This window comes from Spermophilus citellus (assembly GCF_964194105.1).
Source record: "Spermophilus citellus genome assembly, chromosome: X".
In the NCBI taxonomy this organism is placed as follows: Eukaryota; Metazoa; Chordata; class Mammalia; order Rodentia; family Sciuridae; genus Spermophilus; species Spermophilus citellus.
In genome coordinates, this window is record NC_138190.1 from 146,804,076 (window position 1) to 146,827,539 (window position 23,464).

Sequence of the window (23,464 nt, forward strand, 5' to 3'; positions counted from 1 at the left end):
GACACCTAGGGCTGCAGACATTATGTGTTTATGGGAATTAAATTCTGATAGCATTGACCCCAAGCTGAGTTCCTTCCCAGGAGCTACAGGTTTTTTCACCCCAGGCTGTCCACAGTTGGGGAACTGGGCAGCCTGCTTACAGAAGGGTTTCCATCCCTTCTCCACAGGACTCTCCTCTCAAAGCTGTGCAGATGTTGTGGGTGAACTTGATCATGGACACATTTGCTTCTCTGGCCCTGGCAACGGAGCCTCCCACAGAGTCACTGCTGCTGCGGAAGCCTTATGGCCGGGACAAGCCCCTCATCTCTCGCACCATGATGAAGAATATCCTAGGCCATGCGGTCTATCAGCTCACCATCATCTTCACCCTGCTCTTTGTCGGTAGGTTGGCCCCAGAGCGCACACATTGCAGCTGGTGTGTGCAAGGCATTCACGACACTGTGGCTTCCCCTCATGCTTGGGTGCTGTCTGGCACATATCATCTGGATCCCCAGCCCAGCACAGGGTAGAGCAGGCCTGCTGCACACCCTTGGCCCTCACCTCCCTGCCAGCCCTCATTGTAGCACTGGACATCCCCAGGGTTGAGGTGGTAAAGACCAGAGGTGACTGATGCAGGGAGCACCCACACACAGAGCCACATCCTCAGCCCTGCCTCTCTCCTCCCTCCAGGGGAGCTCTTCTTTGACATCGACAGTGGGAGGAATGCACCTCTGCACTCCCCGCCCTCAGAGCACTACACCATCATCTTTAACACCTTCGTCATGATGCAGCTCTTCAATGAGATCAATGCCCGCAAGATCCATGGCGAAAGGAATGTCTTTGACGGCATCTTCAGCAACCCCATCTTCTGCACCATTGTCCTGGGTACCTTTGGAATTCAGGTAGGAAGGGCAGTTCCACATTTATTCTGTGCTGCTTTTGAGGGGTGGGGATAGAGGGCTTCAAGGCCCTAGGACTCCCCTGGTCCTGGCTTTCCTGCCTCCACTCAAAAAACCAGTCTGGACCATCTTGGTTTTCCTCTTACCCATGACCTTACTGTGCCAGAGAGGGGTTTAGTGGACCTGAATCAGAACTGACTTTTCTCACCTATGGCAGAAGTAGCCTTCCCTGACTCCCTTCCAGTCTGCCATTCCTATTTCTGGCATCTAATTCCTTGGTGTGAGGCTACTGGAACTCCAGAAGGTTCTTTTGGAGATGCCAGCTGTGCCCAAAGTTGATGTACTGAATTTTACCTGCCACAGTGCAATGGACAAGTTGGACATCTCAGGTCCCCAGCAGGGGCTGAATGTTCTAAAATACACTGTCTTCAAGGAAAACTTGAGCTTTAGTAAGGCTCACAAATTGGAAGATGGTTGCCATCAAAAGATGATTATCTTTTATTCATAATTATTCAGTGCTCACAGATCCCAAGCAGAAGGCATACCACACTACAGAGGCCACACCACAGAGGCCACTCAGAAGTGTCAGTCAGAAGGCAAAGGGAGAGAGAGCCATGGACAAAGACCTTTATTGTGGCTTCCCCAAGACAGAATGGGCAAAACAAGATCCACAGGCTTAGGACTGGCTGGTGTGAATCATTTTAGCCTACTCTGGGGCATGGGGGCTGTCTGGGTTGTCAGACACTGCCCTGGGAGGGAGTTCAGGAATGGGCTCTGAATTGGTTGGTTTGTACTTCTTGAAGAGCTTGCCCCTGGGAATAGAAGCTTTCTGAGGTGGAGAGGGAGAGGGAGACAGGAAGCCAAATCAAAGTAACCTTCATGTTATGGGTTACCCAGCCCAAGGGCGTCTGGCATGTGCATGTGGACTAGGTATTAAAGCATCAGTTCATGAAAGCTGGAAATGTGCTCAGCAGAGCTGAGCCTCATCCAGAAGCTGGAGTCAGTGGGTACATAGCCCCCAGAGAGGATGTGGGGGTGGTATGTAAAGCTACATTCTGGCCCATCATGTAAACCTTGGCCCTGTAGTCAGCCAGTCTGTGAATTCACCTTCACACATTTGTTGAGGCAAAAAGGTAGGGAAAGAGCCCCAGCAAAGGAAAGTAAGGCCCTCTCCCAGGGTGTAGCTGGTCTGCCTGCAGGAGTCAACAGTCCTCTGACTCTGACCAGGATGGCCTGGCTCTCAAGAAAGGCCATCCTGGTAGGCAGGACAGGTCAAGGGCTGGGGTAGATGAAGGGCAGCTGGGATATGTACCAGTGGTCCACTGCTGTTGGACCCACCCCTTCCCGTCCCTCTTCTGCAGATTGTCATCGTCCAGTTTGGCGGGAAGCCCTTCAGCTGCTCCCCTCTGTCCACAGAGCAGTGGCTCTGGTGCCTGTTTGTTGGTGTTGGGGAGCTTGTCTGGGGACAGGTGAGTGTCTTCCTAGTCAGCTTTCTCACTCTTCCATTTGGCTCTGCTGATGGCACCAGTGATGCCAGCAGTCCAGGCTGGCCTAGGGTCCCACCGACCCAATTACCTGCTCCAGAGCCTCAGAGCTTGTGTCTGGGAAAGTACTTGCATGACATGTTCATGTGGGGAGCTCAGCACAGTAGGCTCAGGCCTGTGACATACCATGACTAAGAGGCAAGGCCTCAAAGTGATGGCATCAGCAGCAAAGGATCATGGCTGGGATGTCCCAAGGCCCAGGAAACAACCCATTGTTCCATTTTCTGTGATAGTAACCAAAAATTTCCCCTTAAGCTTGGGAGCTAGGGCATAGCTTGGTGGTAGAGTGCTTTCGTAGCATGCATAAAGCACCGGGTTCCATCCCCAGAAACACACACACACACACACACACACACACACACACAATTAACTGGGTGGCTTGGAAAATGCCACATATTTGAAATTAAACAATACCCTAATAATAATCTGCAGGGCAAAGAGAAGTTCTTGAGAAAACTTAGGAAGCATTTTGATCTGATGGAAAATGCAAGAACCACACAGTGATTAGATCAGGAAGTCTCAGCCAGGGTGGCAAGAGTGAGCTCCTCCTGCCATGGATGCACAAGAGATCTCAGAAAGCATTTCTCTGGAGTTCCGGAACACTGGCACAGGAAGCTGAGTGCAGGATCCACCTCTCTCTGTGTCTTAGTCAGCTCAGGCTGCCATAACAGAATATCAAACAGACAGCTTAAATTACAGATGTTTATCTTCTCATAGCTCTGGGGGATGAAAGTCCAAGATCAAGGTTCCAGCCAATTCTGTTTCCAGTGAGGGTCTTTTCCTAGCTTGTGGCCAGCGGCTTTCTCACTGCATGCTCACAGGGCCAAGAGAAAAAGTTGGAGCTCTCTGGTATCATTTAATTTAATCTCCTTCCTCCAAGTATCACGTACTTGTGGGGGGGGGCAGTGGCTACGGATTCAACATATGAAGTTGGGGGACACAGTTTAGTCCATAGTGCTCTGGATTTTGTTTCTTGATCCACTGGCATCACCCCAAGCCAGTCAGAGGGGCTCCTGCAGTTGCTGCAGAGGCCAGACTCTGTTGGTACCTGGCATTAGTCCTCAGGGATGGCCTGCCCAATTCCTCCATCTTGTTTTTGGAATTCTCTTTCCATCTGCCACTGCAACTCTCTTCCCAGTCACACTTGGGTTTGGTCATCCTATGGAGTCCCTTGGCTTCCTATAGCCTGGATTCCATAGAGCCTAGATTCCACAGAGCCAGGACAGTGCCAGCACCTTTTTGATCTTTGAGCTCCCAGTTCCTGACACAGTGTCTGCTCTAGGCCTTTCCTAGGACAGGAGGTAACCAGCCTGAAGCTTTGTCCCATAAGGCTATGCACCACTCTTTTTGTTCTTAACTGTTTTCAATGACAAAAAAAAAAAAAAAAAAAAACAACCATGTTAAAACCAACGGAAAGGAACCTCTATGAAAAGATCATCAAGTCCCCTCTCAGCCATGTTTAACAAAGTTCAGACACACAAGATGAACAGAGTAATCCACTGTTCTCTGCCCAGACAGGGAAATAAAGCCAAGCCTTCCCTTCAGCCCTCCCTGGCTTTTCCTCCTCTTTCCCTTTCCAGTTGTCACCTCTCCCTCCCTGGATGAACCCTGATCTTGGCCCTTTTGTAGACTGAGCTTCCTCAGGAGATGCTGTCTCCAGGAGAGCCCAGATGTGAGCTTCCACGTGTCACTCCTTGGGAGTAGTATAACCAGCCACCATGAGGGACAGCATGTGTTGGGTATTGTCAGCTAGGAAGCTCAGCTCTGGTATCCAGGGTTTTTCTTTGGGGTCTGTCACATGGGCCTCACTCTCCAGCCCCTCTGTGGCTCAAGGTCCCCACTGTAAATTAAAATGTTTGCACAGACTAGTGGGAAGCCAAGGCCTCCATGCGCCACACTTCTTTCAGGCAGGATGCTCCAGGCTTCGAGATCCCTCCCAAGACCCATCTTTACTGCACAGCACTCTACAGATAGGCTTCTCTGACTACTCCTGGCCCTTTGGCGGGGACTTGATGGAGGAGTTGTCTGCCTGCAGGGAGGGGCAGTTTAGGAAACAAGGGTCTGCAGGCCCAGGGGGGGTAGCCTGAGACACCAGACCTCAGCCTATGTTGGTGGGAGGTGGAGCCTCTGGTCTCTTGCTGACTCCAGCAGAACCTGCTCTCATGGCCACCTCTGCTTGCTGTCTGTCCCTCAACTGTGGCCTCCACAGGTCATCGCCACCATCCCCACCAGCCAGCTCAAGTGCCTGAAGGAAGCTGGACATGGGCCTGGGAAAGATGAGATGACCGATGAGGAGCTGGCCGAGGGGGAAGAGGAGATAGACCATGCTGAGCGGGAACTGCGCAGGGGCCAGATCCTCTGGTTCCGGGGCCTCAACCGGATCCAGACGCAGGTAAACCGCCGTTTCTCTTGGCTCCTGTGGCTCTTCTCCCTTGAGAGGTTAGAAAGCAAGCAAGAAGTAGAGTGAGCTAGTGGCCTGAGACCAATGGGGAAGCCACTAGGTCTTGCCCCCAAGCACTCAGAGGCAGTTGCTAGGCTCCCCTTTACCATCCTAGGTGTGCTCATCACTGGCTGGGGCACTGAGATTGCCTCTCCCTGACACCTCCCTCAATGCCCAGGTGACCCCCCATAGTGGTGCAGGTGCCAGCTAAAAGTGTGTGCTGGTGATCAGTGGCTGTGTCTCAGAGGCACCATCTGCTTTACTTGGTGGTGGCTGTCCCAGGTTGTGGATAAGTTGCTACTGTGCAAATGCTCATAGGTCAGGGCTGGTCAAGGCCAACACCATCAACTATAGCCCCTCTGAAGTCAGGTGGGCACAACTGTAGTAGCCACTTGGGAAGGCTTCACAAGAGCCTGATGGCTGAAACTACCCTGCTCTCTGTCTCTGTCTCTTCTTGGCCAGCCTTCCTGCCAGAATATTCCCTACTCACACACGGCCTCTCCACACAGTTCCCTTGCACACTCATGATCATACTGCATGCCACTCCCCAGAAACAGTTCTCCCTATGCTCTGCAAGGTTTCCTTCTGGATGCATTGTTACTGTTTCTCAGTCACCCTGTGGGATGCTGTTTGCCCTGCTGGCCCTGACACAGCTTGCTGTCCTATATGTTCCTTGTTCTCTGTCAGCAATACACCTCCGCCTCAGCCTTGTACTGCCCCAGCCTTTCCATCCCACCAGGTCAGCCAGCCCCTGTCACACTGCAGCCTACTGGTCCAGCCTGACCCCCATAAATTCTCCATGGCCCACCCCTACCCTGCAAGCCTCCAAATAGCTCACCATCTCTTCCTCATGCAAGGCCCTGTCCACCTTGTCTCAGGTGAGAGTCCTACTGCCTCTAACATAGGCCCAGTTGCTTCTTCTCCTTGGGGTCCTACCCAGGACCACCCAGCTAATTCCCTCTTGGGGGTCTATTTGGGCAACTTCTTGGGGAACGAACTGAAGCCAAACCCCTCCTCGACAGTGTCTGCCTTCAATTTGTCTGTCAAACATGGTCAAGGGCTCATCCCCCATCTCTCTTTGGTGCCCTAGGTCTGGTATTCCCTCCCAGCACACATGGCTGCTCCCGTACAACCCTCAGTGGTCTGATGATGGGGCCCAGCCTGGCCACACACTTCCAGTCTCCCACCTGCTCCATTGGCTTTGCTCAGCTCAGCCTCTCTGGCACTACTCTCTGCACTACAGCCTGCAGAACCTCTCTCTGTTGTCCTGACGGCCCCTGAGCATGGCCTTCAAGCCCCTGCCTTTTGGCATTTCCCTCCTCCTCTCCATGCCCCATGAGTCTGTTTGTCTTGCCAACATACATCCTCTCCTTCCCTGTGCCGCTGTGCATCCCTGCTTGCTGCTGCACCCCACCCCCCATTCTTCCATCTTCATGCTGCAAAAGCCAGCTCAGAGGCCACCCAAGCCTTGCGAAGCTTCCTCACATTCTATCTCCCACCACTTCAGACCATCCATGCAACCAACCCAGAGCACTAGTCTAGGTACATCCAAATACCCTAGAGAACTTTCCAGAGCTAGATTCCCCAAGCCCACCCCTATGTAATAGGATTCTGCAGGGCTCAGTGAGGTGGCACCAAAGAAGTCCATGTTGAAAGAGTTCCCCAAGGGCCTGAGGGGTTTCTTCAGCTGGAACCTACCCCAGCTTGGCCAGGAAAGGACTTCTAGGTCTGCATCTGGTAGTGTCACCTCAGCCCAGAAGAAGGGGAACAGCCATTGGAGCCATGGCCTGAGTCTCCTCTCCCAAATGGGAATTCTAATGCCTCAAGCACAGTGCCTGAGACAGGCCAGGAATGCAGCACAGATAGTTTTTTCTTATTTCTTGCAATGTAGATTTATGTGCTAAATTTAAAACATACCAAAGTTAGAAAACAGCCCTCACATCCTCTCCAGTACCCATGTGGCCACTCAACTGTGCCATCTAGGAGACTGTGGTTATAAGTTCTCAGGACACCCTGCCCTGTTCTGGCCCAGGCAGGCACTTGTCTGTCATACTTCAGTTCCAATGCAGATTGCAGAGCTGGCCTGAGCTAGGGAGGGGTACAGCAGGACCTGGCTCCTCATTGGCTCATTTCCCTGCTGTTAGCTTTTCTACCAGCTGAGACAGCAGCCCTGCCCTCATATGAGGTGTCAGTGGTAGCCTGGCCACCTGTGTGTATGTGTTGTATCTTTGTGCGCTTGTGGGTTCCTGGACCTGCCACTGCCACCTGGTTACCAGCAGTGGGTCCCATCACTTGGAGTCTTGGCAGTCCATGCCATTCTGACTAAATGGTTGTCTGTGCCCATATAGATGCTTTACAAGTGAGGAAATGGGGCCCCAAGGGAAGAACCTGGCCCAAGGTCACTGATTGAGAGCCAGGTCTGACCAGGGCCCAGGCCTCTGTGCCTTCCCCCCCAACACACTTTATTCTGTTTAATAAAGTCACTCTCATTCCTCCATGAGCTCTTGACACCTGTGGCTTTTCGATTTGGCTTTGTCATGTCAAATTCACCATGCCTCTAAAGAACGCTTATTTCAGCTCAGTTGTTTAAGAACATCTTCTCCCTTTGATGCAAAATACATGCTTGAAAAACAGAAATGAAGCCTGGGAGAGGCCCCACAGATTATGTGTAAACCCCAAACCAAGAAAAAGAGTTTCTAGGCAGCCAACCCCAGATTTCTGGATTTTGTGAACCACAGAATTGTTCCCCAGGTTTCAGAGGCCTGCACAACTTTTTCTGTTGCTAAGTAACCTGCTACCTGCTCTCACACCTGTTTCATACTAACATATCAATATACCAGATGGTAGAGTGTCATTGCAGAATAAAAGGAAGTCCTTCAAATCCAGAGCATGGAGCTTTTTGAATGTTCATGATATGATCTGGGTTTTTTTTTTTTTTTTTGCATTCCATTATAAAACAATGAGAAGCAGCAGCAACAACTAAGCCTTGTTCCTGGCCTGGTGCTTGGGCTTCCCGTGGTAGTGGTGGGGTGATGATGCCAGTATCTTCGATGATGTGGTTATCCTTTGGGGACACCGTATGGAGCCAGGAAAAGCCAATGTGAATTTGAGAAAGAAGGGCATGTTTCCTGTCCCTCTTCAGTTTTGCTGCAGAAACAGTCCTCTCTTGAGAGAGACCTGTCTCTATAGCCTAGAAACATTTAAATCTGAGAGGAGACCCCCACAAGAGATCCCGACGCCATCTCATCGATCATCTGCCTTCCATGTGCTGATTCACTGCGCGGTGCCGCGTGCAGTACACGTTCCTCACGGCTGCAGTCACAGCTCTGAGTTTCCCTTTCTCCCAAGGGAGCCAGCGGGTTGTGCTGTGTGAAAGGGGCTCTGGGTAGGTGGAGTCGAGGGGTGATGAGTCTTTTCCGCAGTGCGTCCAAGGTTGAAATGGCATCCATCTGCATTTTGGTTGGGGAATTCTGAACACTCAAGCTGCCTTCTTCTGAGAAGCCCTGGCCCGAGTCAGATGCTCAGTCAAATCTGGTGGCCACTAATGGCCACTGCATAGCCTCTGCAGGGATTGAGGGTGGGTGGCTCCCTTTCATTGGCCTAGAGCAGATAGCAAGGGTGCTTTGGGCTCCAGAAATGCATGCTGGCTTTGCTGCTCATGTCATCCGGTAAACTACATGGTACTTTCCAGAAATCAGATCCACCCTCCAAGGCCAAAGATTCTCCCCAGTGAGGTCATTCCCAAACAGGTGACCATGACTGTGCTAGGCTTCTGGTCTCCCAGAGTCTGGGCATGTGGTCTTCCAGTGGGGGGATACTTGATGTGGCCAATCAGCTGAAGTCCCTTGCACTGCTTATGTCTGATCCACCCCAAGCCCCAACTCAATAAATAAAAGTCCCAGGCAAAGACAGGGTTGGAGGTCATCCTGTGGCGTTTATCCACATTGCTCTCCTATAGGTCTCACTTTCCACAGACCCACTTCCCTTTCAACTTCTAGGAAGCTTCAGGGTGGAGACAAAGTAGAAGCCATGCCATCTTTGCTTCCCAATCCTCCTATCCTAGGAGGCTGTGGGTCTGTGGGAATTGAGTCATGACAAGACCAAGTGTGTGCTTTGGGAAATGCCTTCCTCCTCCGTCTAAATCCATTCTTCTGCTTGAGGGTGCTAGTTACCTGGATGAGCTGCAGAAGCTAGGGAGAGGCCTCTTCCTAATGGGAGCATGTCATGTCCCTCAGGTGTGTTGGGGCGGAAAGAAAGGTTGAGAACTGCCGAAGTAGGATAACAAAGTATTGGCAGACACAGGTACTGACTGATGAGTGGCTTGCAATGAGCATATCGTGATTGCAAATGACTACTTCCAAAATGTTTGCAGTGTGCCCTATCTGTAACCTGTCCCTCCCAATCTGATGACCACTAATCATTTGCCCAGCAAACCCTCTCTTTGTCATGGCCTGGTCAAAAGCATCAGCAGCTCCCAGTGAGTGGGGCTGACCTAGCTGAGGCTTTGCTGTCACGATATGTCCCCAGTGTGGCCCCTGTCCTCGCCCAGCCCCACCCCCTGCGGTAGCCTGGACCGCAGTACAAGCCAACCTTTATTTCGTTTTCTCTCCCACAGATGGAGGTAGTGAGTACCTTCAAGAGAAGCGGGTCATTTCAGGGTGCTGTGCGCCGGCGGTCTTCGGTCCTCAGCCAGCTCCATGACGTAACCAATCTTTCTACCCCTACTCACGTAACTCTCTCTGCCGCCAAGCCCACCAGCGCTGCTGGCAGTGAGTCTTGACTTCCCTTTTCTCTCATAAATGGCATCTCAGGGGAAGATAAAGCCTCCCCAACTCTGCCTTCTCTTTTTTCCAGTCTTGCACTTCTGCTCACCGTGGCTTTTCCGTTCCTTCTTTACTGCCCTGTCCAGTCCTTCCCGCCAGGCGGTGTGTCTCTCCAAAGCCATATTCTCTTATGAAATGTGCCGAAGCCATGGCACTGCCGGGCCTTCCGTCCTTTGCTTTGTTTGATTTTTTGGTTTGTGTTTAGTGCTCCTTCTGCCATTGGTTTTCTTTTCTTGACCTTATCTGTATATGCCGATGGTTCTTCATGAACTTGGGCCTCTTCCAGTAGTGTCTGACACCAGGCTGAGGCCTGGCTCCATGTTCTGTGGGGAGTTTCAGGGAAGTATGTGTCTCAGGGCCAACCTCCTGGGGCTGGAGTAGGAGGTAAGTGCCGCCATGTGGCACCATTTGCAGCAGAAGAACCCAGCCCACCTCCTGGTGGACTAAAGCAGTCATGTCCAGCATTCTCCTGGAGGTGGCTTCCAAAGAATGCCACTATCACCTGTCCCCAGGCAGGCTCAATGGTGGTGATGTGCTCCTTTGTAGGTGGCACCTGCCCTGTGTGGCCAGACCCAAGCCAACAGACATTAGAGGTGTTTGGAGAACTGGAGCTCAGAGGCCAGGAAGACACGGAGGGAACCACATTTCCATTGTTCCCAAAGCACCTTTGCTCTCTCCAAACAGGCCCCAGGAGTGGAAGGTCTTAACCCACTGGTCCATGCTCGCTCCTCCTTCTTCCAAGAAGCCAGGAGAAATCAATTCCCTTCGGTACATTTCAGTGAAAAGGTCCATTGTGTTGCTCACATTTTAGAGAACCCAGGGGCCATCCTAAGTAGGTAGAAACTTCCATAATCACTCACATTTTTTACAAAAACAAAGGAAAGGCCACTAGACTGCTGAACCTGCCACCCTGGTTCACCCAACAGGAGAGACCATGGGAACCACATGAGGTCCCCCATTCCCACCCAGGCAGCCTGCTATTTGTAACAAACTCAGGAGATTTCAAAACCAAACAGTAAGCCTTCAAACTATGATCCCACAGCCCCTGACGGGATGGTTGAATGCTACCTCTTCCTTGCCTTCCAGGGAAGCCCCGCAGCTCCCACGCAGACGCGAGTCCTTAACTATGCCTTTTTCTCATCACAGACTCTTCAGAGTTTCTTTTTGCTTGATTTCTTTCTTTTCTTTTTTTTAGGAACCCGTGAGAGGTCCCCGGTGGGGGGCACCCTCCTCTTGCTTAAGCTGTCCTTTAGGGCCACCCTGGGGAACAGTACAGGCGTGCGTGCACACACACCCCTTCTCCAAACCACAGGCCACATACCCCTCCAGTTTGTTGATACACCCACTGGACCACCCACCTGGGTCAAAAATATTGGCTGAAGCCCATCACCCTTGAGTTGGAAAGCAGCCAGTGCTCCTGGCACACACAGACAGGGGCCCCAAAGGGCCTCAACTCCACCCCACCCAGAGAGGCCATCAGCAGTCTCTGCCAAGTCAGTTAAGGACAGAAATGATGTGTGGTCTCCCAAGCACACTTTGACCAGGGCCCAGGTGGGCAACTACACCTTCCTTCCTGGGATGTGAGGGGCAAAGGTGGGTGCAAGTGTCCCCAAAGGACACATGTAGATCTGCCCTGTCCTTTCCTTCCCATTGACTTCCTACATATTTTCCTTTGCCTTCTCTGCATTTCGTCTGTCTGTCCATCTGCCCACATGTCGACTTGGTGGGGAAGGCAGCTGGCAGAGCCCTACTCCACACAGCCCTTACACATTCTCCACAGCTCTGGCCTTGTCCCAACCCAGGGCCAGCCCAGTCTCTGTGGACCCCCTCACCCACCTCCAGTCTCTCTTCCCTTCCTCTGAATTCCTCCCACTTCCTCCCTGGGGGCAGCCTCTCTCTCTCTTCTTCCTTGGCTCTCAGCACCTTGCTTCTTTCCTTTCTTCCATGAACATCTGTCCCCCTCCTTCCCATCTCTGGAGCCCAGCAGCGCCCGGTAAGTACAGTGGGAGAGATGCCACCCTCCCGCTGTTCACAAGCTATTCCAGGGGGGACCCAAGCAGTGGCAGCAAGGGTTGGGCGGCAGGGCCTTCCAAGGAGGGTATTGGTATGAAGAAACAGGGGTCCCAAAGTCCCAACTGACAAAGGCTGGCCTAGAAATCTCAGCCCCGTTGAGCAGCAGCACCTCAAAAAGGACTGTGAAGGAAGATGCTGGCTCAGACACCTGGCAACTCCAAGGGGGAAGCTTCTGGAAGCTACTGACTAAAACCACTTCCTGCCATCATCACCTGTGGCAGACTGGTTTAGAACTCAGATCCTAATCCCCATCCTGACTTACAAGGACCCCAGGAAATCACTGAGCCCAGCACCTTCATCTTATAAATCAGGAGAAGGCAGGTGCCCGCAAGGGCCAGGACCTACTCAGGGTCCCTTAGGCTGCCAGGCCTGGTAGAGAGGGGACTAGCCCTAGCCCCCCTTTGTCCTTAGAACTTTCCAGAGGACCAGAGCTGCTCAGAAGGAAAGCAGGCTGAAGGCCATGACAGAGCTCCCCTAGACAAGAGGCAGCATTGTACAAGGTGTTATGGTCACAGGCTGAAAGTTTCCATAAGTCACATAGTTTCCAAAGGAAAACCATGGCTCCATACATGAGGAATTCCTACCCGCTTCACATGCTCCAGGCAGGTCTTCCTTTTAGCCCCGCAAGGAGTCAGAACTGTGCCTGCAGCTCTCAGAGCACTGGAGAGGCCTAAAGTTCAAAGTCCTTCCCACTAAGGACCCTCAGGCTCTCCAAGGAGAAGGGACACACCCTGTGCCCTCAGGGCCAATGAAAGAAGTGGCCAGAGGATGTCCTCCAAACCAGAGGGTAACCGGGATCCTGGGGGCTTAGTACACCTCCCCACCCTTTCTAGCCTCCCACACCACATGACTGCACACGCCTCTGCTGCTTCTGCAGGCAGCAGCCCTCACTCAAAGGATTGTCCAAACACACCACTGTCACATCATATTACAAATGATGTGATCTGCTGACTCCTAGCTATGACCTGTGACTCCTAGCTCCAGCGTAGCTTCTGTAGCTTCCTCCCAGCTGACAGCCACTCCTCCTCCCAGCCCAAGGTGGAGTGTGGAGTGTCTTTCCCTCCACTGCTGCCACCTCATTTCACATTACCTGGGCCATGACCCTGAGACCAGCTCATTGGGGTGGCTTAGGAAATTAGGGGGCTGTGAAATCCTGTTCCCAGTTGGGGTATCAGTCCCACCTCCAACTGTGCACTCACAAGCTAATGCAGTGGGAAGCCCAGCATCTCTTTTCCAATTGGTGTCAATATCTCCAAAGTGTGGCTGGAGATGGTATATTGAAGTAAGCCCAGGGCACTGTAATCTGCCTTGTGGTACGAACAGGTGGCTGTGGGATCTTTGGGACAGCAAAGCCAGGTCCTGGTACCAACAAAGCCTCTCTGTGGGCTCTGTAGCCAAGGATCCTTTTTCTTTGTTTTCCATGGCAACAAGCAGACACATCTCGGCCTCCCTGCAGCCACATCCAAAGTCTGTTCTGTAGCACCTCACGCTGATGGTCCTCCCATTCCTACTGATAGCCAAGTCCATTCCATCCTTCCTGCAGCAATGCTGGGCCTCTATACTTGAAGTGTCACTATTGTAGTAGTTCAGGAGTTGGCTCCTGACTTGGTCCAGCAAAGGGACAGGGCTGGTCAGTGGGTTTGGTCCCATGTAGACAGAGAAGCTTACTCTGGGCATTTAGTTCTGATTTGCCAAGTGGAAACAGATCACATCAATTGCTTTGTTTTTCTTTTGCAACATGAAAACCCTTTTTCCCGTTGGGTCAAACTGGGCTAGATAAGCTGCCACTGCTTCACTTGGACATACTTCTCCAGAACCCATGGAAGCATGTTCATCTCACACTCATAGTCCCATGGTGGAAGGAACTGGCAAAGAAAAAATAGTCTTGCTTTCTGGAATTTATTGTCAGGAAGTTAACTGATGTTAAGCCAAATCTCCCCACTTGGGTTTCTGTGAATAGTATACTGAAATTTTTTCTTAGCTATCTGACATTGTGCATACTGCCTCCACGGTGGGAAATAATCAGGCCCCCAATGGGATCCTTTCCCTGCCCCACACCTCTCTGGAACCCCAGGCTCTACCACAGTGGAACAACCCTGCAGGCAATTCCTAAAGCACACACCAGAATCAACCTAGGGAAAACTCTGGAAGCCCTCATGAGCTCATGAGATTTTTTTTGAGGCCTTGCAGCTGGATGCAGCTGGTAAAAGAGGCAAGGGCTTCCTTCCAGTTCCTCATAGTCTGACTACCTGAAAAGCCTGGGCTCAACTGTTGATTTCAGGAGCACAATCCTGGGATTTCATGATCCTGGTCTTATGTGTGCATAGGAAGGGAGGCAGTTTTCACAAAACTCACCAGCAACGTACAGAAAGCCATATCTTTAGTTTCTGGTGTGATCGCTTGGTGAAATGGCCAACTTTGGAGTTTGTATTTTTGTTTTCCTGATTCAAGCACACAACCCCTCCACAGGGAAGAAAGGGACCTTCCCCTTGCTGTTGCTGTTCCCCCAACACAGAGAAGTGAGGCCAAAGCTCAACTTTTCTAAATTTCCAGGCTTTCTGAGTTTGGCTTCTCATTTCCCAGATGGCAAGGCAGCTGACAAGTCCTTGCTTTCCAACAAGATTCTGGACTAATGGTTGGTACAGCAGTAGAAAGGCAGGGGAGGAGTTCAGTCAGAAAAATCTGAGCTCCATGAGCCTTAGAGGATGACACCAAGCAGCACCCCAGCAGCTCAAGGAATTAGAAGAGGCAAGAAGGCATCAGGCAGTTTCTGTTGTTACTGTCGTCACTGTGGTTCGGAGGCCTTTGCTTTTATTTCTCTTCATTTCATTTTCTTTTCCATTCTTTTCAATGGGGTGGGCATTCCCTCAGTCCCTTGCCTGTCTAGTCCCTCGCTTTCTCTGCTTCTGCATCCCTGCTCCACCCCACCCACCCCCACATCACAAACCCCAGCACTTGAAGGCCTAAGCAAGTTGTGCCCTAAGTGGGGTGCCTCCACACTGAGCATCCACCAATGGGATTGCATGCTTCCCTTATGCTGCAGCTTAGGGGGGCTGTGGGGGGCTTGGTCTGCAGCATCACAGCCTGGGTAAGGCTCACCTCATTCATCCAGGTCAGCTGCCCACCAAGCTCCACAAGCCCTGTTGTCTAAGGCACACAGAGGCACTGGAGTCTCCCCTGGGCAGATGATCCCAAGCCTCAGAAGGAAAGAGCAGAGAGGAGAGGCATGAGAAGTGCTCTTCTGGGTCCCAGGTCATCTGGGACAGCCTCTGCGAGAATGGTTATTTCAGCTGGGTTCTGTCTGGAGGAAGAACAGTCTAGGGCAGGAGTCACAAATCAGCAGGGGTAGGGGCTTCTGCTGGGGTGCTCTGGAGCAGCTCCAGCTAGCTAGTTATGGCAAAGTGTGGGAACAGCCTCAGGTAGGGGGAGCCTGGGGCCAGTGGAGTGAGTCCCAGACATTGTGCACCTGCTCACTGAGCTCCTGCTGGGTGCAGGCACTTTGCTGGGTGCTGGGGCCATCACAGAAGGCCACAAATCCCTCTCCCAGGGGACTTATGCTCCAGTGGAAGGAGACCAGAGAGACAATGTGGGGGGGCATGTTTGAAGGGGGAATGGGCAAGGGAGTAAGGGAAGCCAAAGTGGGTGCAGGGGTGCTGAAGAGGCAGGAGGGGCATCCTGAGTCTTACTGAGGAAGAGCCTTCCTGGCAGAAGGAAGAGTCAGTGCAAAGACCCTAAGGAAGGAATGTGCTAGAAGCTGAAGGGCGTGAAGGGTAACAGAAAAAGCGAGTCTGAGGCAGTGCTGGGGCAGGACTTCTCTCCTTCCTCTGCAGGAAACACAGCTTTGGGAGGCTTTGCATTGATGGAGGCTTCCATTGGAAAGGATTTCTCAGACTGCTATGCTGACGATAGACTGTGGGGGTCAAGGGTGGCAGCAGGGAGATGAGGGAGGGGACCCTACAACAGCCAGTGTGTACCTGGTGTGGTGGTGGCTGCAGCGGTAGTGGAGGGGTGTGAAGTTGCATTCTGGATGTCATTTGGAGGGAGCAGTAGAATTGGTGAGGGCTGGGCCTGGAGCTTTGGGGTCAATTAAGTTTGAGACTTGGTTTAAATATCCATGTCTGAAACTGCAGAGAAAACAGTGGTTGGCAGACAGATGGATGGGAGGCCACAAGGGGATGACAGGGAATGGTCAGGGGAAGGGGGCTGGCAAACAGGCTGAAAAGGAGCTGAGGGGAGGAGCATCATTGAGTACCCTGTTGTGTGGGGGACTGCTGGGACATGGGAGGAAATAAAGTATCAACCTTCTCAGGGCTACTGACTATAACTGGGCATGGAAAAATGGGGCAGTAACTGGAAGGGACTGCAGGAATGAGAGGGAACAAGTGACCTAGACAAGGGCAGCAGAGTTGGCAAGAGTGACAGCCCACCTTACCCCCCTCTGCTTTCCCAGAAGCCTCAGCCCTGACCCTAGGACTCATCTTTCCTGGAGTCTGTTTTATTTCTTTTCTTTAAAGGTTATCCTGTAGAAAAATGGACTTTGGGGAGTAGATGACTGTGGGATGAATTCTCCACTCAAAGTGAAGACCCAGGCCTGACCTATCACCTTCTAGAATGTTTGGAGTCAAATGGGGAGTGGCAGGATTTGACTCAGTAGCCAGAGAGTGCCTGAAAATGCCATCTGCAAAAGAGATAGTGCAGGTGACCATAGGCTCATCACACCTTAGTTAGGAGCCATGAGACAGGCGCTGAGGAAAGATCAATCCCCAGGCAGACAAGGTCTCTGACCACGGGGCTTGTGAGTTCCCAGGGGCCTTGGAACCCCAGGTGGGACATGGAGGCAGCAGTGGAGGTGGAGAGGGGCTTGATGTGGAAGACATTTCATGTAAGTAGGGCCCACCAGGCTGCTGAGACAGTGGGGTGGGGATCAAGGTGCCTCCAAGCTTTGGCAGGAAGAGGGCAAGGAGCAATGGGGTAGAGATGAGACAGGAGACATCCAAGGGGAGGCTCCAAGGAGCCTGTGAGGGTGCCAAAGTCTGGCAATCTGGATGAATGTCCCTGCTGCAGGTATACAAGTGGACATGGTGCAGATGGCATTGATGGTGTCCAGATGGTCTGACAGGCTGTAGACAGCACTACCAGCCTTGAAGGTGGCAAGGTTCCTTTGGGAGGAATAGAGATAAGCTAAGGAACGTGCAGGAAGCCAGGCAAGAACCTAAGAGGAAGCCAGTGCAAGCCAAGGTACAGGGGCAAAGCTTGGGCCATGCCTTTGCCAGGAACACTGAATTCCATGCCAAGTGGAGGAAGTCTGGGGCCGTGGGCTGTCCATGAGCACCTGAATGCAAGCTCAGTCCTCAAGAGGGGCCTGTCTTAGAAACACTCATTAGTTTTCACTAAAACAATTTCCCAGGAATTGTTTGCACCCTCCAGCTTAGGGTCACCTAAGAACACCAGCATAAAACCAATAAAAAGCCATTTTTAGAAGCCCCAGATTTGAGTGCAGGGAAAAGAGGACCTGGACAAAAAGTGACTCACCATCAGCTGTAAGACTCATGATGACTTGAGCCTGCTTCGAACACAACAGCAGAATGTTAGAGCAGGGTGGCCCTCTCATTCCAGGACAGATCTCTCGTTCACACCTGTGCTCCCCAAGTGTTGGCTGAGAAAGTACTCCACTGGGCTGTGGCAGTAGGAAGCAAACATGGCAGATTACTCCCAAGAGGAGCACCCTGGACAATCTTTTAGGGCCAGAGCAGCCATCGCTATAGAAGCGGAAGCAGCAGGCAAGGACTGCTCTATGGCCTTGGCCGCCCTTTGTGAGGGAGGGCTTTGGAGTTCAGCCAGGTGCAATGAGACCTGTGGATAGGTTTGAGCAGGGGCCTGGCCTGATCATATGACCCAGATCCAAATAAGGCCTCCTGCTCAGCAAGGAAAAGGGTGTTGCCAAGATCATGGGTGCATTGCTGGCGAACTTACTAAGCACATCCCCAGGATCAAGGGCACCAGTGTTCAGCTTTTTCTCTTTTCCGTGACTTAATAGGTGTGGCTGGCAGCTGGAGAAGGTAATGTCCTGAGCATCAACGCTCCAGTCCTGCACCAGAAATCCTAACTAACAAGGAAATATCTAAACTGGCTATAAAAAGTAAATTATAATCTTTTTATTAACAATGTCAAATGGGCCTCAATTTCTGTGATACCCCTATTTCAGAAACCAGTCTGGGATAAAGACCTGAGAGAGAATGGCTGACTATCTGCAATCTGGCAGATGTGGCTTCACCAAGTCCAGAGAAAATCCTCACTGGATTTCAACAGGGAGTTAGAAAACTCCCGTTTTATGGAACATTTTGGCTCCTTTTTTTTTTTTTTTTTTTTTTTTTTTGCACTGCCCAGACTCCAAGGTCTGCCTCCTTTAAACTGATTTAGGAGCTCTGTGCTTGCCCTGGCTGAGCTATAGGCCCCAAGGTCCAGACTCTGGGGGCTGAAAGGGACTCATTGTAGTCAGGGTGATTCATTGTCTAAACTAGGGACTGGCCAACTGTTCAGAGAGTAAATATATTTAGCTTTTGGGGCCAGGTCTCTGTCGCAACTACACAACCCTGCTCTTATAGCTTGACAGAAGCTGTGGACAGAACATAGATGAATGCCCATGGCCACTTGCCAATAAAAACTTATTTATAACCCTAGCAGAGCGCTGGGGTTAACCCTCTGACTGTAGTTTGCTGACACCTTATCTAAAGCAAGAAAACCAAATTCTAGGACCTTGAACTTGGAAATGACATTAAGAACTTATAATATGTCCACTCCCTCACATAGGAAGGAGCTAACTGGGGCCAGGCAGACCCCAGTGTCCTACCTAGCAGGACAGCACTCTTTCCACTGCCCCCATAGAAGGGCGGCTGGACTGGCTTTGCTTATGTTGGCTTGTACAAGGCCTGACAGAAGCCTACCTATCAACTTCTGGCTTCTAGAAGCTGGAGGGAGACCAGCCTGGGAATCCAGCAAGGGATCAAAGACAGGCAGTGGTCCTGTGGCTCATAAAACTGATGAGACTTGAGTCCATTGTAAGTAAAGATAGAGAGGTCATAAGAGGGAGAAGTTAATTGTCAGAGCAGAGTCCTGCAGGAGATGCAAGGGGCTTTGCTGAGGGCTGAGGGCTCCAGTGGCTGGCTATGACAAAGTCCAAGGATGTCTGCATGGAAGAGTGAGGAGGAGGAGGAAGAGGGCAGAGTGTGAGAGAGGTTGGAGGGGAAGGTGGCAGTAGATTGCAAAGGACTGCTGGTGGTCCCAAGCATGCAATCAAACCCAGATACATCTAGCTGCTGCGTGGAGCTGTGAGGAGACCACAAGGACCTCTGTAGTAGATGGGGAAGCCTGGACAGGGGTGGGTGATATATTGCAAATCAAAAGTGTGGCCATTTTCACTCTTGGCCCCAGATTGGGGACTGACAGGCTCTCGGGCCTGGAGCTCTGATGAGGGGCCTATGCCACAGTCCCTGGTTCTAGTCAGATGGGCCCCAGCTCTGTGGCCAGGGTGGGGAGATATGGACAGAGGATCAGGGAGAGGCCAAAGCTCTGGGGAACCCTAGGACAGAAAAGGGAGCAGTAGAGGATGTGGGGCCAGAACAGCTGGTAAGGTAAAAGAAGGTCAACAGGAACAGTGTCGGGGAAGTTTCCAGAAACAAACAGGAGGTCAGCTGTGTTGAGTGTCCCTGAGGGATCAATTAAGATTAAGATACAGAAGTGGCTGCTGGACTTAGCAGCAGGGATTGCGGTGACCAGATGTGACTGGGCATGGTGGGTCTTGGCTGCAGCCACAGGAGCCACTGTGATGGAGGTGAGGGAAGCTTATGAGGGAGAGCCATTCCAGAAAGGCCAGCAAAGCACATAGGCTGGGATCTCTCTCTTATCAGAAAGTATTTAATTCTTTCAGGTAACACAGTAGAGAGCCCACTCTCCAGAAGTCTCCCTTTTAAAAATCATTCTTTACTACCAAATTGAAATTCAGACTGGACAGACCCCAGGAGCCACCTAAACTAGTCCTGCTCCTAGATCAAGAGCAAAGTGTTCTAGAACATCTGCCCAGGTCAGCCATGTTTCCTGCATGGAGATCACTTAAGACCAAGGCCCAGACCTGCAAGCCCTTTCCACAATGCCAGCCCCATTCTGTGTCAGCCCCCACCCCCCATGGATGAACATTTATCATGTGATGACCCCCAGCCATTGATGTGGGCAGAACTTGGCAGCACCAGCCAGCCATTAATTGTTTCCTTTCCTTTCCCCCCTCCCTGCTCCCACCTCTGCCTTTCCCTCCACCTCCCACTCCAGATCCGGGTGGTGAAAGCCTTCCGTAGCTCACTCTATGAAGGCCTAGAGAAACCGGAATCCAAGAGCTCCATCCACAACTTCATGGCAACGCCCGAGTTTCTGATCAATGACTACACCCACAACATCCCGCTCATCGATGACACAGATGTGGACGAGAATGAGGAGCGCCTGCGAGCACCCCCACCCCCGGCCCCCAACCAGAACAACAACGCCATAGACAGCGGCATCTACCTGGCCACGCATGTCACCAAGTCAGCTACCTCTTCAGCATTCTCTTCCAGGCCCGGGAGCCCGCTCCACAGCGTGGAGACGTCCCTCTAACCAGAACTTCTCTCGGCACATGCACACTTGGACTCACATGCAGTCACACGCACACAGTCATGCACACACACACGGGGGGGGGGGGGAGCCCACACACCTGCCAAAGAGGGAAACGACTAAGGTGGCTGAAGAATATTCTTATAAGAAGCCAAATCCATCCAGTAAGGTGCAGTCCGTCAGGCCTTCCATCTGGGACAGAGGAAGAGGAGAAGGAGGGAGTAGATGGGCAAGTGGAGGAGGAGGGGGAAGGTTCTTCACCTAGATGGGAAGAAGGAGAAAGGAGAGAGCAAGAACAGCTGTGCTCCCCACTTTTTTTCTACCAATCCTTTTTAAAGAACACTACAATTTCACCATGTGTTCGCCATTTTGGCTGTGAGGTGGGGGCAGGGGCTGGTTTTGGTTTATTGGGAGCTTCATTGCACCCACTAGCAAGCAATCAGATCTGCACACCCCCACCAAAAAAGGCCAGCGCTCTGCAGGGTCAGGAAGGGTGCCACTGCCCAGACAGGCCACCGGAGGGAGCCGCCTGCAAGTGTACCTGCAACTGCAAAGCAACTCATTCTGAGTACACTAGACCCATCTGCAGTCCCTGCGTGTGCTTGTGCGTACATATGTATGTGTGTGTCTATATGCATATACATATATATGACAAGATGCATATCTAAAGAATAAGGAACTATTGGCATGATATTTCCATTCCTCTTATTAAGCGTTTTCCTTTTGAAATTTCATTACTGAATGTAGCAAGGTTTTTTTTTTCAGGGAACTAGGCTGCAAGAATATGTTCTCAGTTAATATCTTTTCTTCCCTAACTCCTGGCCCCTCATGACCCCACCCCCACCCCACTGCTTCTCCTTCCTAGCCCTGCCGAGATTCCCAAGGAGGAAGTCTGGGGAGGGATGCTCGAGGCCTGGAGGCCTTACAATTGGAACATTTGCACTTTGAGACCCCTGCCTATAGAGGAGAAAAACCTTTCAATGGGATTTTTTATTTAAAAGGAAAATACCAAAGTATTGATGAGAATGGCCCCCCTCCAGTAGGTGGAAGGGGAATTTTTGTTTTGGCTTCCTTTGGTTTTGATTCTAATTCCAAATCCTTTATTCTGGCTGATGGTTTTCTTTGTCTAACTCCTACTTCAAGAGCATGAAGCACTGTGTGTGAGCTGTGGGTTCTACAGCCCCTGACCCGTCTAATGCAATGGGTGGACCCAGAGTCCTTGGGAGAAGCCCTGGAAGAGCAGAGAGTGATGGCCCCCAATGCAAGACCAGAGTCCAACAGAAAACATCTGAAGAAGAGGGATCATCAAAACCTAAGAAGCTGGGCTGGAGGTATGGCTCAGTGGCAGAGCGATGGCCTAGCATGACAAGACCCAGCACCAAACCAAACAAAAAAACTCAAGAAGCTGACTTGAGGGAAACCATCCAGACCCCATCACCCTTGACGCCACTGCCTGGGCTCCCACTCTGTGTTTTGGCAAATGCCAGGAAGCACTCACTGGCCCGCCTCAGTGTCTCAGTGTCTGCTGCAGCACGGGTAGTGCCCCCCTGCCAGAGCACTCTCCCAACCCTGGTCTTCTCATCCAAAAGATAAACATAACCCACAAAGGCATGGATTTGTGTCGCTGCTACTTCCAGCAACATTAGAGAAGCAAAGCCTCTTGGAGCAATGGCATTTTGTCAGTATTGCTGTCAGTCTCATCATGCCAGTGATTCAACTGGGGCCATAGTGGTTGAACAAGGGGCAGGCAGGGCTCGGGACCATCCAGGCAGGCAGGGCTGGTCAGCAGGCCAGGAGAGCTGGGCCTGGGGTTCCTGAGATGGGTTCCCCAAGCGTCTCTCCTGGCAAATGCAGGCACCCAGCACACCAAGCCTCGTATTCCCCTAAAGAGCGATAACCCAAGAGGAAAATGCAGGGAACGCAGGAGTGAGAGGCTCCTGATGTCTGGGACAGATGCGCCCCTTTCCCATAGAAGGCCAACACCCCCTTGTGCCTCCAGGTTCCAAGTGTGGACACCCACAGTGACACCAGTGAAATGGGCAGCACTTTACCCATGAGGTTCCTTTACCTTCTGAACTCACGGGTGTCACCCATCACAGGGAGGTAACTGGGGTCTCACCACAGACCCCACATAAGCCTATTGCTTAGGGCTCAGCATCCGGGACACAGGTGGAAGCCAACGGGTGTACAATGAGAATAAATGGAGCTCCCCAGGGAGCTGGGCCTGTCACACCCCCATCCTGTACTGGAAGCCCAGTGGTGGCCTTGCCTCACCTCCCCAGCATCCATGCAAATCCAAAAGAAAACATGCTCTGCCCCAGCCTTCACATTAATGCCATGTCACCCCTGAGCAGGAGTAGTCAAATCTCGGGCAAAAGAATTTCAGTTAGAAGAGCAAATCCCACTTTCCAATGCCAGCTGCGGATACCTTAAAGCCATCCCTTTTTTCTAAAGGGCACATTGAGAATGTTACTCATTTGTAAATTGTTCCCGATGTCCTTGTTCAAACCACCACAACAAAAAAGGGCAACTCAATTTGTTGAGGGTCTTTGTGTTCTTCAACAAGAAATAAAATTTGAAGCGTTTTGGTTGAAGAAGGTCAGCTGTATATGGCCACACTCATGGGCTTCTTTTCATCCTCTGTTGTAGACACATTGGTAGAGCAAATGGCCACTATATATTAAAAAGCAAACCCTCACTGCTGCTGTGTAAAGTTGCCTGATGTAAATGTTGACTGTGTGGTCCCTCGGTTGCCTTTGCGCTGGGCTGTGGGGTTCAGGAAAGGGGCACTGTGAGCTTGCATCTTTTGCTCTGATTCTTGTACAGTCTTCAGGCTGAGGGAAGCCCCTCTTTCTAAAGCATTATATTATATGGAATGGCTTGGTCAACTGTGTTCAGTTAATAAATATGTTTTACATTTTTATCTGCCTGTTATAAAGATAAACAAAAATATCTTATTGAGGAAGACCACAGATGCATAATAATTTTATGTCTGTAGTGGAATTTTTCCTAATTTAAAGAATAGACCAAAATTTCTGTGTATAAAAAAAATGAAAGGCTCCTACA

The 23,464-nt window shown here is 51.3% G+C and overlaps 1 protein-coding gene and 2 long non-coding RNA genes across 11 annotated transcripts in view; 1 reads left to right on the plus strand and 2 right to left on the minus strand.

Moving 5' to 3' along the window:
- The window catches only part of ATP2B3 (ATPase plasma membrane Ca2+ transporting 3), a 69,755-nt gene extending 46,291 nt beyond the window's left edge, over positions 1–23,464 (plus strand). For 2 of the 9 annotated variants that reach the window (XM_081277868.1, XM_081277869.1), the window contains 6 exons: positions 168–381; positions 670–881; positions 2,240–2,347; positions 4,632–4,814; positions 9,478–9,564; positions 20,081–23,464. In XM_081277868.1, coding sequence (XP_081133994.1) covers positions 168–381; positions 670–881; positions 2,240–2,347; positions 4,632–4,814; positions 9,478–9,564; positions 20,081–20,401 — 1,125 coding nt within the window. In that variant the 3' untranslated portion in view covers positions 20,402–23,464. Of the gene's footprint in view, positions 1–167; positions 382–669; positions 882–2,239; positions 2,348–4,631; positions 4,815–5,601; positions 9,072–9,097; positions 9,165–9,477; positions 9,700–20,080 lie in introns of those variants that run through there. The other 7 variants (XR_014020088.1, XM_081277871.1, XM_081277873.1 and 4 more) reach the window with 7 other exon arrangements.
- Positions 3,270–4,705, minus strand: LOC308639621. Its single transcript, XR_014020090.1, has 2 exons — positions 4,520–4,705; positions 3,270–3,779 (listed from the first exon to the last, which is right to left on the minus strand). It is a non-coding gene; the product is annotated as an uncharacterized lncRNA (long non-coding RNA).
- LOC308639620 lies at positions 4,717–19,104 on the minus strand. Its single transcript, XR_014020089.1, has 3 exons — positions 17,291–19,104; positions 14,858–14,955; positions 4,717–4,853 (listed from the first exon to the last, which is right to left on the minus strand). It is a non-coding gene; the product is annotated as an uncharacterized lncRNA (long non-coding RNA).